The following is a 17591-nucleotide window of genomic DNA, read 5'->3' on the forward strand; positions in this document are numbered from 1 at the left end:
CAGTCACGGAGCGCCGGAGGAGAATGATGTGAAGCTGCTGTTGGGAGGGGGATGTGATCTGCTGCTGCTTCTGTCTGTGCCAGAGTCTCCTGGCTCTCAGGATAACCTTTGATCGCTCGTTTATTGCAACTAGACCTTTGATTTACGGCCAATTCGTTTCATATGACTATACATGAGGCATAAAAATATTAGGATTTAGAAAGCACGACATGGTGTTACAAAGCCACGTAATCTATATTGGTATTAGGCTATATTGTCACAAAATTTTACTCAGTAGTCAAACATTTAAAAATAAATAAATAAATAAAATGTATATGTAAATAGCCTGTTTGGTCAGATTAACAATTAACACTCAGGTTAAGAGGAAAGCACGTTCACACACTTGCTTTCTCAAATAGCCTACCTTTTTAGGCAATAATTGTCTTTCTGGGACTTTTAGTCTGTTTTATTGTCGCGGGGATGGGGTTCATACTCCTATTTAACTGCTGTAATATTTGTTTTATGGCAGAATTGGAATTGTAATTTACTCTGTAAAGAAATTAGCCTAAAAATAGACCTAAATCAAATTACATACAAACCTTTGGAAAAAGTCAAATGTATTTTGTATTTAAATACATTTAATCTTGGTATTTTTGTATACTAGGAAATCAGCAGTCTAAAAAAAAGGTTGATTGACAAAAAGTATTTTATGTATTTTGAAAATACAAAAAGACTAAGATTAAATGTATTTAAATACAAAATACAAAATAGTATGTATTATATTGTAAATTGTATTTGAAATGCCCATCCCTGCATACATGCATACATACAACCCAAATTCTGGAAATGTTGGGACATTTAAAAAAAAAATGAATAAATGAAAACTAAAAGACTTTCAAATCACATGAGCCAATATTTTATTTACAATAGACCATAGATAAAATAACAAATGTTTAATCTGAGAAATTTTACAATTTTATGCACAAAATGAACTCATTTTCAAATTTGATGCCTGCTACAGGTCTCAAAATAGTTGGGACGGGGGCATGTTTATCATGGTGTAGCATCTCCTCTTTTTTAAAAAACAGTTTGAAGATGTCTGGGCATCGAGGTTATGAGTTTCTGGAGTTTTGGTGTTGGAATTTGGTCCCATTCCTGCCTGATAAAGGTTTAAAGCAGCCGAAGAGTTCGTGGTCATCTTTGATGTATTTTTTGTTTAATGATGCGCAAAATGTTCTCTATAGGAGAAAGATATAGACTGCAGGCAGGTCAATTCAGCAGCAGACTCTTCTACTATGAAGCCATGCTGTTGTAATAGCTGCAGTATGTGGTTTTGCATTGTCCTGCTGAAATACACAAGGGCTTCCCTGAAATAGACATCATCTGGAGGGGAGCATATGTTGCTCTAAAACCTTTATATACCTTTCAGCATTCATAGTGCCTTCCAAAACATGCAAGCTGCCCATACCGTATGCACTTATGCACCCCCATACCATCAGAGATGCTGGCTTTTGAACTGAACGCTGATGACACGCTGGAAGGTCTCCCTCCTCTTTAGCCCGGAGGACACGGCGTCCGTGATTTCCAACAAGAATGTTAAATTTGAACTCGTCTGACCATATAACACTTTTCCACTTTGAAACAGTCCATTTTAAATGAGCCTTGGTGAGTGATGCAGTGTCGTCTGAGGGCCCGAAGACCACAAGCATCCAATAAAGGTCTTCGGCCTTGTCGCTTACGCACAGAGATTTCTCCAGTTTCTCTGAAACTTTTGATGATGTCATGCACTGTAGATGATGAGATTTGCAAAGCCTTTGCAATTTGATGTTGGGGAACGTTGTTTTTAAAGTATTCCATAATCTTTTTACGCACTCTTTCACAGATTGGAGAGCCTCTGCCTCTTTAAGACATCCCTTTTATAGCTAATCATGTTACAAACCTGATGTCAGTTAACTTAATTAGTTGCTAGATGTTCTCCCAGCTGAATCTTTTCAAACGTTTTGTGCTTTTTTAACCCTTTGTTGCCCCCGTGCCAACTTTTTTGAGACCTGTAGCAGGCATCAAATTTCAAATGAGCTCATTTAGTGGATAAAAGTGTAAAAATGTTCTCTATGTTCTATTGTGAATAAAATATTAGCTCATGCGATTTGAAAGTCTTTTAGTCTTCATTTTATTCAAAACGTCCCAACATTTCCGCAATTTGGGTTGTACATTTTATGTATTATTTGTATTGAATGTGCACTTGTGTACTTCAAATCGTAAAAGTATAGGCTACTTTTTAAAATACTGTACTTGCAGATGATATAATATCAATGAAATAAAGGTGTACTTTCATGACTATGTTTCTGAACACACTTGTTAAAAATGCACTTTGTAATTTCAAATTAAAAGTTTTACTTTAAAGTACATTTTTTAAGTCAAGTTTCAATAATCTTTTGTCATAAAGAAATGCACTTATTTTGATATGTTGACTATCATACTAAAGCACATGTAAAACACTTAATTATACGTTTTACTGTATTGTGTACTTAAATCCTGCTTAAGTGGGTCAAAAAGAACATATTGCACATGTAAATGTATAATGTATAAATGTTAATATAAATGTATTTACACATGCATTCACATGTATGAAGATTTAGCTTTCATATGAGTTATTGTGAGACACAACAGTTTGGGTATAAATGTACAAAAAAAGTACCATGCAGTAATCTATCGGATGGACAAGGTAACCATTTAGATCCATGCTATGTATCAAAGTACCATCACCTTACCATAATACAGTAATGTAAGGATAGCCAACAGTTAAAAAAAAAAAAGCGGTGACTAACAGAGAAATATCTCTCACCATAATTATCTGTATACTAAACACAGCTAGAGTGAATACAGAGCTGCTATTCCCTGCTGAGTGCTGTTGTGGCACTGCTATTTTATATTACAAATATCAACTTTCATTTAATGTCAGTTTACTGAGGACAGGCCATTACAACTGCATTTGTTTCTGAGAATGACTGTACAAATGAAATGATCCAATATAATAAACCGATAATGCATATAACACAATATATATTAAACTTTACTAGTGTGTGTGTGTGTGTGTTTGCAGCTGAAGAGCTAGTGCAGTGATTAAGAGAGCCTGCTTGCTTTTTTAATAATATAAAGTAAAATACAATCTGATAAAACAATAAGCTCACATTAATTAGCTGGTGTAATTATTTATATAAGTACATTTTATTGCATTGCATATTTTTAATTGACCAGTCCTTGTAGAATGTAATGCAATATAGAATGTGATATTAATTCATCTGATTTGCTACAAATCTAACAGGTCATGAGTGTTTCACAGAAGGGTGGTAATCACCAAAATTAAATTCTACATGTCTTTTTGTCCATATATAACCAATTTAGGTGCTGCTGAATTTGCATGAATGGGTATGGAGCTGTATAATATATTTTAATAATACTAATATATATTATATCATTGTAATTTTTTATTCTCAAAGTTACAAAATCACTAATATCGGGTATTTTGCATACTGCAAATTGCTTTGATCATTTACTTCACAAAAATGTCCAGTAGAGGGCGTAATATTATTATTTAGTGGTGTGAATAATACCAGTTGACGTTCTCCTACCTGCTGTTTTCTAAAATTAATCAAAAAAATTAAATCCACCAGTACATGGGGCTAAAAGAGAGTTGATCTTAATAGCATATGCTCTAAATAATAGCATTTTATTAAGACATGCACAACTTTTCCAATAAAGACATGTGAATGACTGAAATTATGAATTATGAATGAAACTATATTTAACCTGTATGCAATTTTATGAGCTTTTAAAAACTCAACTGGGACACATTAAATGACAATAAACATTTTTACTAATAAAACTTAATAGAAAATACAGCTTTACTGACCACGTGATGACGTAATTACGTCATGACGCACACGATTCGCTGATTTATTTATTTATGTATTTGTTTATTTTTTTTGTGTAACCGGTTATTCAAAGTGAACCGTTCTAAAGAACCGATTCGCGTAAACGAGTCTTATGTTTGAGTTGTAACACAAGCTACATAACTCGAGCAAACGAGCGTGGCTTGTTTTATTGACAGCGAAGTCCACCAATCAGCGTCGAGACACGAACCTTCTATGCGGATCACAAACCAATCAGCTGAGAGGGAGGCGGGTCTGCTGTGCGGAGAATCAGACAGCTCGCGCACTAGAAGGAAGTGCATCTGAAGTGCCGCTGGTATTTATTTTGTTGCACATGAGCATTCGTCTCTTCGTAATAAAATAACGTAATCCCCGACATCAGCACAGAGGGGTTTCGCCCGGTTGTATGCATCTCCCCGGTTCATCTGTAGCGGGAGCGGCTGTTTTCACCGGAGCAGCGTGGGTTAAGGTGGGCCTTGCCCGGATATCTGTCTGACAAGCGAACCAAAACCGATCCGGTACCCGCCTCAAGATAACCAGCGCACTTAGTCCTCCAGAGACCACACTCGGAGCCCGTGGACTATCACACACACTAGCCAGATGGGTAAGTAAAGCGAAACATGAAGATATCTGCTGAAGAATACCAGTTCCTCATGATCAGTATTTAATATTTGCAAATGATAAATGCACACTAGAGAGTGTGTGAGTGGCTCAGGCAGTAATAATGGTTTTGAGGCACAACCAGAGCGTGCTCACATTATGTGCTTTGGACAAACTCATTTTGAGAGCCCATCCTTCAGAGAGGCTGTGATGTAACGTTGCCATGGATTATTAACAAATGCACATCAGGACCACAACATGCTCATCATCCTGCATCCTTCATTTTTGAGCTAATTATATTCATCTGGCTTGGTGAGATGATCAGCAGTGCCTGAAGGAAATGAGTGTTTAAATTTGCAGTGCATCTAGGAAATGAAGTTTGGTAGTAATAACACATCTCATATTTCTTAGGCATCCCCAGTGCATCCCGGTGCATGTGTGATTGACAGCCTGTGATGTAATACTTGATACTATATGTGAACTAGATACTGGGAGATGCATGTGTGGTGAACTGAATGTGCATGTCACTGTGATTCAAATGAATATGAACAATCTGGATCATGAAACGGTAAGATGGTGAGTCACATATAAGCAGACATACACTGAATATTGTGATGGAGGGATGGGTTGCGGTGTATGTTTGGGGCAGTGATTTTCAACCTTTTTTTTTCTCTTATTTACTGCAAGTAACGTGATTCGACAGAAAATCAGAAATATGTTCTTATTAGTGCTGTCAAACGATTAATCGCGATTAATTGCATCCAAAATAAAAGTTTTTGTTTACATAATATATCTTAAAACGGTGCTGCTGTTACGGCTCGCGGTCCGGATAGATGCCGGGGTGCGGATGCACTTATAGAAGTATTTAAGCATAAAAGACTCGAGTTGCTTTTAAAATATTCACAAGTATTTTTCCTCGAGTCGAGTAAAGTCTGGAGTCATTTCAGGTCAAGTCAAGTCTGAAGGCTATAAAAATGCGAATCCCGAGCCCATCTCTGCCTTGGGTTGCATCAGACACATTTTGTTTGCATTTATTTATGTCTTATATTAAGTATCCTGATATACATAATGTTATGCATAAACACCATTTTAAAGGAATGTTAAAATGTTGACTGTAAAAGGAATATTTTTTGTGATTATTGATTTAACATTATTAGCCTACATATGTATCAAGCTTGAAGCATCGGTATCGGTATCGGTATCGGCCGATCACCATGACAAGAAATCGGTACTCGGCTGTAAAAATCCTGATCGGAGCATCCCTAGATAGTTCAACCAAAAATTCACAGATCTGCATGAAGCTATTTTAAATAATGTTCCTTTGACTTCCATTTTATGGAAAAAAATCGCTGACAAATGTTTCAAAATATCTCATATGATCTGAAACAGACGTTGCAACTGACCGCATTATGACGTTTTCCTCAGTGAAACAGCTGAAAAATCTTATAAAGCTTTTACTTTCATTACAATGTAAAACTATAAAAAAATGCATGAATGAATAATTCACAATATGATCAGTAACATGCACCAAGATAATAAATCGGATCGATTTTGATTTCATGCTGACTTGAAAATAAAGCTGAAAAAAAGTGAGATTAATCTTTTTAAATTGTTTGTTTGTTTGTTTTAAAGATCGGCATGAAATGTAAATTCACCCTATTCACCTAATTTCTGAATGCATGTTTTTAATGTAATTATTCATCCATGCATATGTTATTTTTTTGATCATTCTTAATCAGAATATCCTAAGTTGATCTTCTGGTGCCCGCCGCTCTCTTACGATCGACTGTAAGCTTGCATTCAGAGCTGCCTCCATCCAGTGAACAGAACCGAATTCCCAGCCCTATATTTTTTCTTTTACACTGAGAGGAATGTCACAATACAGAAGCTAAAACTGCTATAATAATAAGACCATCTCTGGAAAAGCTCTGTTGCTTCTTGTGCCACTACAGATGTGAAGCCACCTCAAGCAGTCAGTCATATGTCACTATTATGGTGGAGCTTTTTCCTTTTTAATCTCTGATTAAATCTGCTAAAATCTCTGATAACAAGTTTCTTCGTATACATTGGAAAATTAAAACTCACTACAGATATGCATTGTATGTTTAATTCATTGCATTGTTTTCCTTTTAAATAATTAGTTATCTGATGTTAAATGTATAATGTTTGTTAAACAGCCGTTCCACACTTTTAAAGGAATGGTTCACCCAAAAATGCCATCATTTACTCGTGCCTATAACATGTTGTTCCAAATCTGTATACATTTCTATCTTCTGTTAATCAATAAAGAACATATTTTGAAGAATGTTGATAACTGGACAGTTGCTGGTATCCATTGACTTCCATTGTATCCCCCCCCCCACATACTATATATCTATGTCAATGGGTACCAGCAACTGTTTAGTTACCAGCATACTTCGAATGATCTTCTTTTGTGTTTAACAGAAGAAATAAACTCAGCTTTCAAATACAGGTTTGAAACAACATGAGGGTGAGTAAATGATGGCAAAATTATTATTTTTGTGTGAATTATCCCTGTATTTTAATTGATAAGATTAAGGTAATTAATTTTGTTTGCATGCTACTATTTTGGCCGAGTTTGGTATAATTGCAACATATTAATTTACACCAAACGCGTGTTTGTCTGGATTCTGTAACCCTTCTGCAGTTTTTTTAAATTATTTTAACACATGAAAATTTGAAAGTAATTTTATCTGGTTTTAACAATTTGTCATTCAAATTCACTTTTTTGGTATCCAAATGAACACAAAGAAGACACAACCATCTTGTGTAGAAAATTGCACTATTTATTTTTTTGTAGAAAACCCTTTTTTTTTTTTTTATGGAACTTAGAGCTGGTTTAATCAGTATTTTTGTATACTATAGTAGTTATGCTTTATGCAGGAGTATCATGTAGTTAATTTGCAGCTGAAAGTTCTTGGGAATTTGTGTTTTTTTTTCTTTTTTCTAGACTAAATATAAAGTAGACGGGTGATTTGATGATAGATCTGGCTCATTGTCTCTGTTGGCCTTTATCTCGACGTGATTTGTTGGAGTCTGTTAATGGAACGAAGGCTTCGCTGGCTTTAACCACCCCCAGAGTGACAAGTGTATTCGAGAATCACCATTCGGACTTTAATTGGCTTCTTTCTACCCTTGTCATGTTAGTTTAGCTCTTCTACCTATTAAAATATCTTCCAAGCATGACAGATGTTTCTGTGAAACAAACAGTAGAGCATGGCACCTGCAACACCAAGGTTATGGGTCCGGTTCCCATATAATGCATGCAAACTTTGGATTAAAGCATCAGCAAAATGAGTTTATGTAGTATGATGGACCCGAGATCTGGACTCGACCCTGTTAATCTCAGTGCTTACTGTCAGCCCTTGCACTGTCCTAATGAAGTTAAGGCAATAACTTGGGAGGAAAAAACATACAGATTGTAAGACAAACTTTTTTATTAGTAATTCTAACATTGTTATGTACAATCATCAAAGTAACCATGTAAAGCATGAAATAACTCTGAAAAATCACATTTAAAAAAAATGGAACCGTTTATTGAACTATTAGACAAAACACTGGAAAAAAAGTTTTTTATTGAGTATAATATTTAATGCATAAGGCTTTTATGACTCGTATAGTATGATATGATAAGAGAGTATGGAGCTCATACTTGAGAGGGAAAAAAAAGGTTTATTTAGAGGCCCAAACTGAGAAAAAATATGAAATTAGGTACAGTTTCTGATATTAATATGGTCAAAAATTAACATGAAATTATGATGTTGAGTAAATCAAATGCATGTAAATATTATGCTACTTTTTGATCATGCTGATTATTTAGATGAATAATAGGTGTTTTGTCGTTTCCTGATTTTGTGCAATTGTAAACTATTGAAGAGCTAAAGCTGTTCATTATTTCTCGTCCATCAGCGGATAACCTGAGCGAAGCCCTGAAGACGCTGAAGCTTTCATCGGCAGACAGCGCTTCAGACAGTGTCGAGGGCTGCTTGGACTGCCTGCTCAAAGCTTTGGCCCACAATAGTAAGTCTGCATTTCTTTTATATAGCTGTTCATTTTCCTCATTCCTTACAGCATCAGCTGAAATGAAAAATGATTGAAAAGGGCAGGAGCCTTGACTGAAGGACAGATTGCAGGATTGAACTAAATCCATTTTGTTGATAAAAACCTTGCAGTTATTTTTTATTCTACTGTGTGTCACATTGGCAAGAAAAATGTAGCCAACTAAAAACGTGATTAAAAATCTGTCTGAAAACGTTTTATGTAGGGGTGCTCCGATTGATTGGCTCCCTATCACTATCGGCAGGCCGATAATCGCTTTGGGATGCTTGATCGGCAGTCTCTAAAAAAACGATCTCAAGCTGATGACGCGCCTACCGTGAGAGGTTTGGCACGACATGCAGCGGCACTGTCTCTGAAATAATTATAATACTGAAGGTGAGGTACAATTCATATTTCTTCATTAAATAACTTGTAATTTGAAAATTGTCTGTGAGACATAATTTCACAAACAGCCTGAGTGAATCACCACGCGATCTGCACTATAAGCGAGCTGCACAGTTGACACAGAACTTGTCACTTGTACAATCAAGGCAGTGTTGCATCATCATTAAAGTTTATAAATTGCATTTCTTTTTAATTCTTGCCAGTGTTTAAACCATTCAGTGCTCGCGTGCTCTCCTGGAGACCGTGCGCTCATGCACACTCGAAGCGCACACACATAACGGCAGATTCACATTACTCCGTTTGCAGTGCGTATGCGGTGTGTATTTTTCTGTGCTCATGTTGACGGATTAAAGCGTTCACACTGCACATGGTTGTGGTCCGGCAGTGCTTTCCAGGAGCGGTGCGTCTGCAGTGCAGCGATCGAGTCTGTTTCCACTGCACATGCTGAATTAAAATAACAGCGCGTTGTTTGCGGTAAATATGAATATGGATTGACACGAAAATGTAGTAATTAAACCATAAATGCCTATAATTAAAGTCTACTGTGTTTCACATAGGCTATGGCTTTTTGGCGCACTGCAAACGGAGTATGTGTGAACCAGGTGATATACAGCTTATGAAATCAGGCTTGTGCTGTGTGTAAGCTATTGTGCAACCACTGTATGATTGCCAAAACAAAAATGCTGTGCATGATCAAACATTTAGGCGAGATAAATATATATTTTTGAAAAATATCTCCTCCACCCCTCAAATTAAAAAAATCCCCTCTCACAAGAGTCACCTAATAGGGGAATTAATTCAGAAAAATTAAATTCAGGCCCTGAATAAATGTCTAAAAATCTTGATTGGATCATCACTATAAATAATTCTACATGATAAAAACAATGCTTTAAAAAGATCGGTGATCGTATCGGCAGATACTGCTTTCTGTGATCGTGATCAGCCTCGAAAATCCCGATCGGAGCACCCCTAGTTTTATGTGCCATTTAGCAGGGAGATTAGAGATCATTTTGGGACAAAATAAATAATTATATACAAAAGAAGTGTGTAGACTTTGTGATTAGTATTTCTGTCTGTCTAAAAGTAATAAACATGACTACATAAACTTGGTTTATATGGTTCTGCTTGTGAATGTCTAGTTTATTGAAATGCCTGTAAATTCAATCCTTAGTTCTGCTTATAGTATCAACCTTGTAAATCAGTGTTATTTTAGTATTATTATATACTGTTAAAGTATTCATTATCATTTTAAATTAATTTAAATTTTATTTTAAGTTTTAGTATTTTTTATTGTGCTTTTTTTTATTTTTTTTTATTTTATTCTATTTATTCATTTAAATACTTCAACTTTTATTTCAATTAATTGCCATGGCAGCATTTTTAATTTTCTTTTAAGTTTTTAATATATAATATTTATATTTAATTTTATTTCAGCTATATTTTTAACGAAAACTTTTGTCTTAGTTAACAATAACAAAACTATTGTAAATATGACTTTGTTACCAGGCGGATAAGAACGTCTTTCTAGTTTTGATGTGCTTTAAAATGAATTAGTTTCAGCAACTAGTTATTGCTCTTTATATGTGGTTGTGTAAAACCTCCCCACAAACCAACAGCGGTGTTAACATCAGTTGTACTGGTTTAGAGACTTAACAGGTATTCTTGTGTAGATGCATTTATTCCAAAGATTAGTTAGAAATTAAAATCTATCCCACCAATCTTTTCTAGTAATCATGAACGACTTTAAAGGACATGTACGTCGTGGAAATTCATTGTTTAAAAAGGGAATCCTGTGTAAGTCCTAAATGGACCATTTTCACATTTCTGGTGCTCTCAGAAGAGCAAGTCATCATACAAGGATGCATTTCTATAGTGGTGAATGGAAGACTACAGCAAATGTATTTTTTGTGTGTGTGTGTGTGTTTCCATTTGCTCTATTAGTGAAATTTCCAATAGATTTTGATTTATGGCAATCAGAAGAGCGAAAGACGTCAAATTTACCATCACAACATCAGACAATGTGTTAGAAATGCTCATAAATTGCAGCAGTGTTAATTACTGTAATTTATTGCCAATGTACTGTAGCACAAAGGCACTTGTTATAAAAGTACAAGATTTATGACGTTATAACTGGCAAAATAACCATAACCATTGTTCACAGATTCAATATGAACATGTCAAACCAAAATCACCATATCTAGACTAGATGTCATGTTGGAAGTGTTTTATTTCAGTGATGCTTCACTTCCTGGGTCACTACTTGTGGACTGAATCTGAAACCTTTGTGTTTGCAGGTCAGATTCTTTCTGATTATCATATAATTCACTGATGTTCCTCGCTCTGTTTTCAGATGTTGAGACCAGTGGAAAGATCCAGGAGATGGGGGCTCTTGCCATGATGCCTGCTCTTCTGTCTGCGCAGAACTCATGTACACCAAAAGTAGCCAACATCATTGCAGAGGTGGCCAAAAATGGTAAGTGCTACTGCATCACCAGTTGTTGCTTCCTAAATCATTTCGGACTTACTGACACCTAATGGTGTGGATGCAGCTTCACGCAAAAAAGCAGTTAGATATGATTAATTTATTCCATAAGCATTAAGTGTCCGATAGTAGGAGGTGTTATGAATAAGGATTAAATTGGTCATATGGTTTCAACATTGCACATTTTGCATTCTGATGACAAGAAATCGTCTGATGATATAGTAAAGGACGTACAGGAGTGGATATTTCACATGAATCAACTGTAATTTATGCAAAACAAAGATTAAAATGCGGTCTACGTCGAAGACTTTATGCACGTACAGGAGGTGAATACTAGCCTTTTTAAACTGCACTCTAGATCAGATAACTATTTTACAATGATGAACTGTCATAATATAATCTGTCCCCCCACAGTTTTGTAGTGAACACTAATCGAACAGAAAATAAAATCACAATAGAGTAGTGTGCCTATCATTTGTCAAAGGATATTGCGGTGGGATTCCACACAAAGCGCAGTGTTCACGCGGCAGCTGATGATTGACGTCTCAGAGCGGCTCCAGTCAGTAAATACAGCATGTGCTGTGAGTTTAACCTGCTTATTTTACAACTCCTCCGTTGCATTCATTTTGTTCTTGCATTGATGTTACATTTGTAGCAATTTTGTACTTTGACAGTCAGTTTGAGATGATGTAACTATATAACTATATGTTATTATTGTGTCTATCAGATAGTTTACAAAATCAAACAATTGGGACACTTTTTGTAACTGAAATGAGTTGGAAAAAGTGCCCCAATCAACCTGAATTCACCCTATCATGATTGCATTACAATATGTTGTATTAAACCCCACATGTCTTACTTATAACTTCATTATGTTTTACTTAAAAATTGAAAGTAGTTTCAATGTAGCTAGTTACTTTTTGATAGTAACTTGTAGCGTAGCTCGCTACTTTTTCAGAAGGGTAGCTTTAATGTAGCTTTACTACTTTAATTTACGAGTAGCTTGTAGCTGGTCAAGCTACAGTTTCAGAGTAGCTTCCCCAACACTGTACAATAAAATATAAGAAAACTAAAACTTATTTTGTTTCTTTAACTTGATGTACTAGAATAACTAAAACTGAAATTATGACTGTATTTAGATGAAATCAAAGCAAAACAAAAAAAAATTAAACATAAAAATGACTAAAACTAAATTGAGAAAATGAAAGAAAAAGGGAAAAAAACAAACAAATTTAAAATAGTAATGGCCCAATCCGGCCCACCAATCATCTTCATCTGGCCCGAGGGAAGAGAACGCACATGTCGCACATACGCCTTAAATAATTTTGCACTAATGAGTTTGCCCACAAGGTGGCAACGTTGGTCCGGGCCGTTGTTTCGCAGCCGAAAAAGAAAAGGAAGAGACACAACAACAACAATCTACCGAAGACCACGACATCAGTAGACGACAGCGTTGACAAGCGCTTGTGTGAGGGAGTTATGAGAGATCCACAACTCTAGTTTAAATGAGTATAAAGACAGTCATTCTTCTGGCGAGAAATAGCGCAGACACTGGACTAAGATGATTATCAAATGAACTATAGTTTGAAAGTCTGCGCCGATTCAGATAGCATGTCAACAGACAAAAACAGTCAAAATGATGTCAAAATGCATGTTTTTGGCGAGTGACCTCGTAGACATGGTCTTAAATGAGTTATAAAGTCCGTAAAGAGTTGGGAGAAAGTCGGATGTGTGTCAGATCAGCGTCGGGTTTTAAAGAGACAGTGCTTCTTTTAAAGTGAAACCTGCTGCAGTCTGTCATTTATGTAAATCAAAGAACAAAAAAAGAGAAATCCCTCAACTGCTCTAGTCGCTGATTAACTTTTGTTGCTTGAATAAAGATTAATCTATGTAGTTTACGCACATACAATTTATACTTTATGTGAAGATTGTTTCAAGTTCACTTTAATTGAAAGTTATATTTTTCAGAGCCTATTAAATGTTAAATGTGTAATGCTATAATTAATGGATCAAATTGAGGGGAAATGCATTTCATAGAGACATCAGTAGCATTATTGGTATCAATGATACTGGTCTTCATTAATAGGCTACTTGGTAAAAAAATAAAAAAATAAAAAGATGCCGCTAAACATATTTAAAATATACCCTGTTTGTTTGTAATTAATTTGGAGGTTCAATGTGAAATTATGATAATATTAATATATTAATATGTGATTAATAACAGAAAATGTGCGATTATTTTTATTATTTTTTTTTTATCGATTGACAGACAGCACTAATGTTAACCTTTTATTTCATATTACTGCAGAATATGCATTTAAATGTAATTTCTAATTTTATTGGCCCCCAGAAAGAGATCTGGACGGCCCCCTACCCCCTTGGCCCCCTTCAAATTTTCAATTGGATAATCCAGTCCTCCAATGAAGCTAATTGAAAAGCCCTGCAATAATAGTATCTCGATGATAATAAAATAACACCGGGCCCGTGTTATGCCATTTAATTTAGGCTACTGATATAACTGAAATATTATAAATATTATATATAAATATAAATAATGGAATATCAAACACACATTTATCATATTTGATCACATTTAGTGCTGTCAAATGATTAATCACGATTAAAGTACTGTTCAGTTCTTCAGAGATATATTTTTGTAAAGAAAAAAAAAAAACCTGAGTGAATCTTTAAGAGAGATTTAGGTAATAAAAATAACTGGCATTGTAATAATCAGTGTCTTAATTTTTGTGAGTTCAGTGACTTAATATACTGCCTTCATTTCACTAGCCTTAGTACAGCTCTATATTATCATTCCCAATAGAAACCTATTTTAAAATGATAAAATAAACCTGTTTTGCCACTCAGGTCTGTTTGTTTGTCTCTGCTATTCTCTTCTGCTTCTCCCCAGTTTCACTGACGCTGTAGTCGAGTCTGTGGCCGTTCATGCATGCCTTTAATATTGCTATTGACAGCGTGAAGGAAATGATAGGCTCGCATGTAAGCTATAAGATCAGCGCAGCAGAACCAGTCGATCTCAAAACAGACAAACAGATTCAAATTGAGTTGACACTTAAACACATTGCACTACGCGTGATGTATACCTGAGATAGGCAGTATCTGAGAAAATTAATATTCTAACTGCAGTAAGCACTTTTAATTTACTACTCTTGATAAAATTACATTTTTCTGCATCTAACAATTGTTTTGAAAGTAAGTGCCAATTATTGCTTTAATTTATCAATAAAATGTCTAAAAAATTAAATAATAATATGAGAATGTATGCTGTATGGAAAAGGAATTTTAAATATAAATGTGTTATTAACATTATATATTAATATGAATTGCATGTAGGTTTTCTCACTAAAAACATGCATTACTTACATTACATGAGTTAAGTCGGTTTTATTACACTGCCTGTAAAATATTTTAAATATGTGAAGATATTAAAGGGATAATTCACCCAAAAATGAAAACTCGGTCATCATTTACTCACCCTCGTGTCGTTTCAAACCTATAAGACTTTCGTTCATATTCAAAACACAAATGAAGATGTTTCTAATATTCTGTGCACCCATTAATAGTCAAAAAGTACATAAAAACATCATAAAAACAATCCATATGAATCGAGTGGTTTAATTCAAGTTTTCCTAAAAAAAACTATCTTTTCATATGAGCAACAGATTTAATTTGTAAATAATGTGCATATTATGTAAACAAAAACTCTTATTTTGGATGTGATTAATCTTGATTAATCATTTGACAGCACTAAATGTGATCCAATATGGTAAATGTGTGTTTGATATTCCATTATTTATATTTATATATAATATTTATAATATTTTGCTTTCATGAGTGTACCATTTGCCAGTTTTGACTGTTTTTAGCGACATTATTCTCCATGGATGTCTTTCTTTTCAAAATCCAATCACAGATGTGATGTTAACAGGGTTGAATAACAGCTTGGCAGACTAAACTAGAATACAGGAGAGCTTTCTGTGTGGAACTGAAAATGTATTTATCCACTTTCAGTCTGTTTTTGAACTCTGTTTGACAGAACCAGTCGTTTGCCAATCAGCAATTACATTTATTGTGTAATTCTGTGTTCTTTGATCAGCTTAATTAGTCTCTCTGACCACTGGTTTCTAAAGTAATAAATCTTTAAAAATATATATTTCTTTTTTTTTTTTCTTCTTTTGATTTTTATTAACTTTTATTAAATATTTACCAGGCTCTAGTGTGGTATCTTCAAAGAAAATAGGCCTGAAGAAAAGCAGCAATTACTAAATCTTGCCCAAATCGCCATTTTAGAAGTCACTGGGGTTTTACGTCTGCGTTTGTAATTACAGATCTAGCAGATCAACCTGCAGTCCTGCAGAGTCAGCGTGCCGCTTCTCCTAAAGCTTTTAGTCTAATTACACAAGTGTTTCTTTAAAGCACACTTCAGACAGATAGAGCTGGGGTTTGGAAGTGTATGGAGAGTGCCTGAGATAAAAAGGTTAAAATAATGAATGGCGTTTTAGCAGTTTGCTAGGTAGCTAATGACAGTGGCCTGCTGGTGTGCCAGATCTCTGGCAGCTCTTGCTGGCATTCGGCGGTCAGCGTTCCTCTGGGAACATCTGCGTTTCATCTGCAACGTTTCCAGTACTTTCTAACAGGATACATTTTAGGATTTAAGTGATGCATTTGCTACAGTACGGTTCACTGCGCTGTTACTATGGTGCATTGATTATGGTAATTCCTTAGTACCAGCGTTGCTGTTTTTATTGTTGTTGTTAACTAAAACTATTAAAAATGGTAAAATAAATAAATAAAATTAAATTTTATTAATTTGAAATGTAACATATTTTTTAATTTTGTAATTTAATTAATACTAAATATATTACAATTTATTAATTGAATTAAAGCTGAAATTAAAATCTACATATTAGGTGAAACACTTGAACTTGTGCACTAAACCTTCCATAAGAAGCCATTATTTACATAATTTCTGTCACGAACTCAGCCTCTGTGGCTCCCTCCGATCACCACCAGAGAGAACCCTTACCTGAGTATTAACCCTGTCATTCGGACTTTATTTCCCATCACACCCCGTACCTGAGACTGATTACCTGCACAGGTGTTCCCCATTGACTGGTCTATTTAATCTGCTCCACCCTTGCTCTCATTGCGAAGTCTTGTTCTTGCCATGCAGACATTTCTGAGCGTTTATCCCGTGTTTGATTTCCTGTTGCCGACCTGTACTGTTTACCCGTTTATGAAAGAACTCTGCCTGCCTAATCTGACTCTGCCTGCCTTGCTGATCTGTTTTGTTATCTGTCTGCCGCCTGCCCAGACCTCTAGCCCGAACTCTGTTTATGATTCTGCCCTGCCTACGTGGTACCTGACGCCTGTGATTGACTTATGCTTGTATGACCATTCTTGTGTGATAATAAATCTGCACATGGATCTTAAAGACACTGCCTCCTCTTTACAGAAGACTTCGCCAGAAATCGATCCAGCAGCGTTTTACCATTTCACCACTGAGGTAACTGCTCAAGCTATGATCTTAACCACGCATCAGCAACAACTTAATCACCTTACCCTGTTGACCGAAGAAATGTTACAGGCATTGTGGGATCTTCGTCACCAGACACCCGCATTCCAAACACCTTCCTCAAGCTCACCTCTCCAAGCCCTTACCCCATTTCCATCCACCTCTGTCCTCGACTGGCGTTCCCAGATAAGTTTGATGGCTCACCCACGAAGTGTAAGGCCTTCCTATTGCAATGCTTGATGTTTTTTAGTCAACAACCCATGCTATATCCCACCGATGATAGCCGCATCGCATTTGTTTGCTCGCTGCTCACAGGCAGAGCACTGGAGTGGGCCACTGCTGTATGGAGTGATGATCATTCTGTCTTTACTACTTTCACTGCCTTTATCCAGCGGTTTAAGGAGGTGTTTGAACATCCCGCTGGTGGGAAGGAGGCGGGTGAGCAACTGATTTCGCTAAAGCAGGGAGGAAGTTCGGCGGCGGATTATGCCCTCTCCTTTCGCACACTCGCAGCTCAAACAGGATGGCCAGACGATCCGTTGAAACTTCACTTTCGCAAGGGTCTGAGTACGGAACTACAGTCTTGAGTTAGCATGTCGGG

At 35.7% G+C, this 17591-nt stretch overlaps 1 protein-coding gene across 4 annotated transcripts in view; it reads left to right on the top strand.

The window, feature by feature from the left end:
• Positions 1-4151: 4151 nt before the first annotated feature.
• The window catches only part of LOC306843391 (rap1 GTPase-GDP dissociation stimulator 1-like), a 48407-nt gene continuing 34967 nt past the window's right edge, over positions 4152-17591 (top strand). For 3 of the 4 annotated variants that reach the window (XM_079374866.1, XM_079374863.1, XM_079374865.1), the window contains exons 1-3: positions 4154-4515; positions 8442-8552; positions 11326-11448. In XM_079374866.1, coding sequence (XP_079230992.1) covers positions 4512-4515; positions 8442-8552; positions 11326-11448 — 238 coding nt within the window. In that variant the 5' untranslated portion in view covers positions 4154-4511. Of the gene's footprint in view, positions 4516-8441; positions 8553-11325; positions 11449-17591 lie in introns of all 4 variants that reach the window. The other variant, XM_079374864.1, reaches the window with a different exon arrangement.

Source organism: Barbus barbus, assembly GCF_936440315.1.
Source record: "Barbus barbus genome assembly, chromosome: 2".
In the NCBI taxonomy this organism is placed as follows: Eukaryota; Metazoa; Chordata; class Actinopteri; order Cypriniformes; family Cyprinidae; genus Barbus; species Barbus barbus.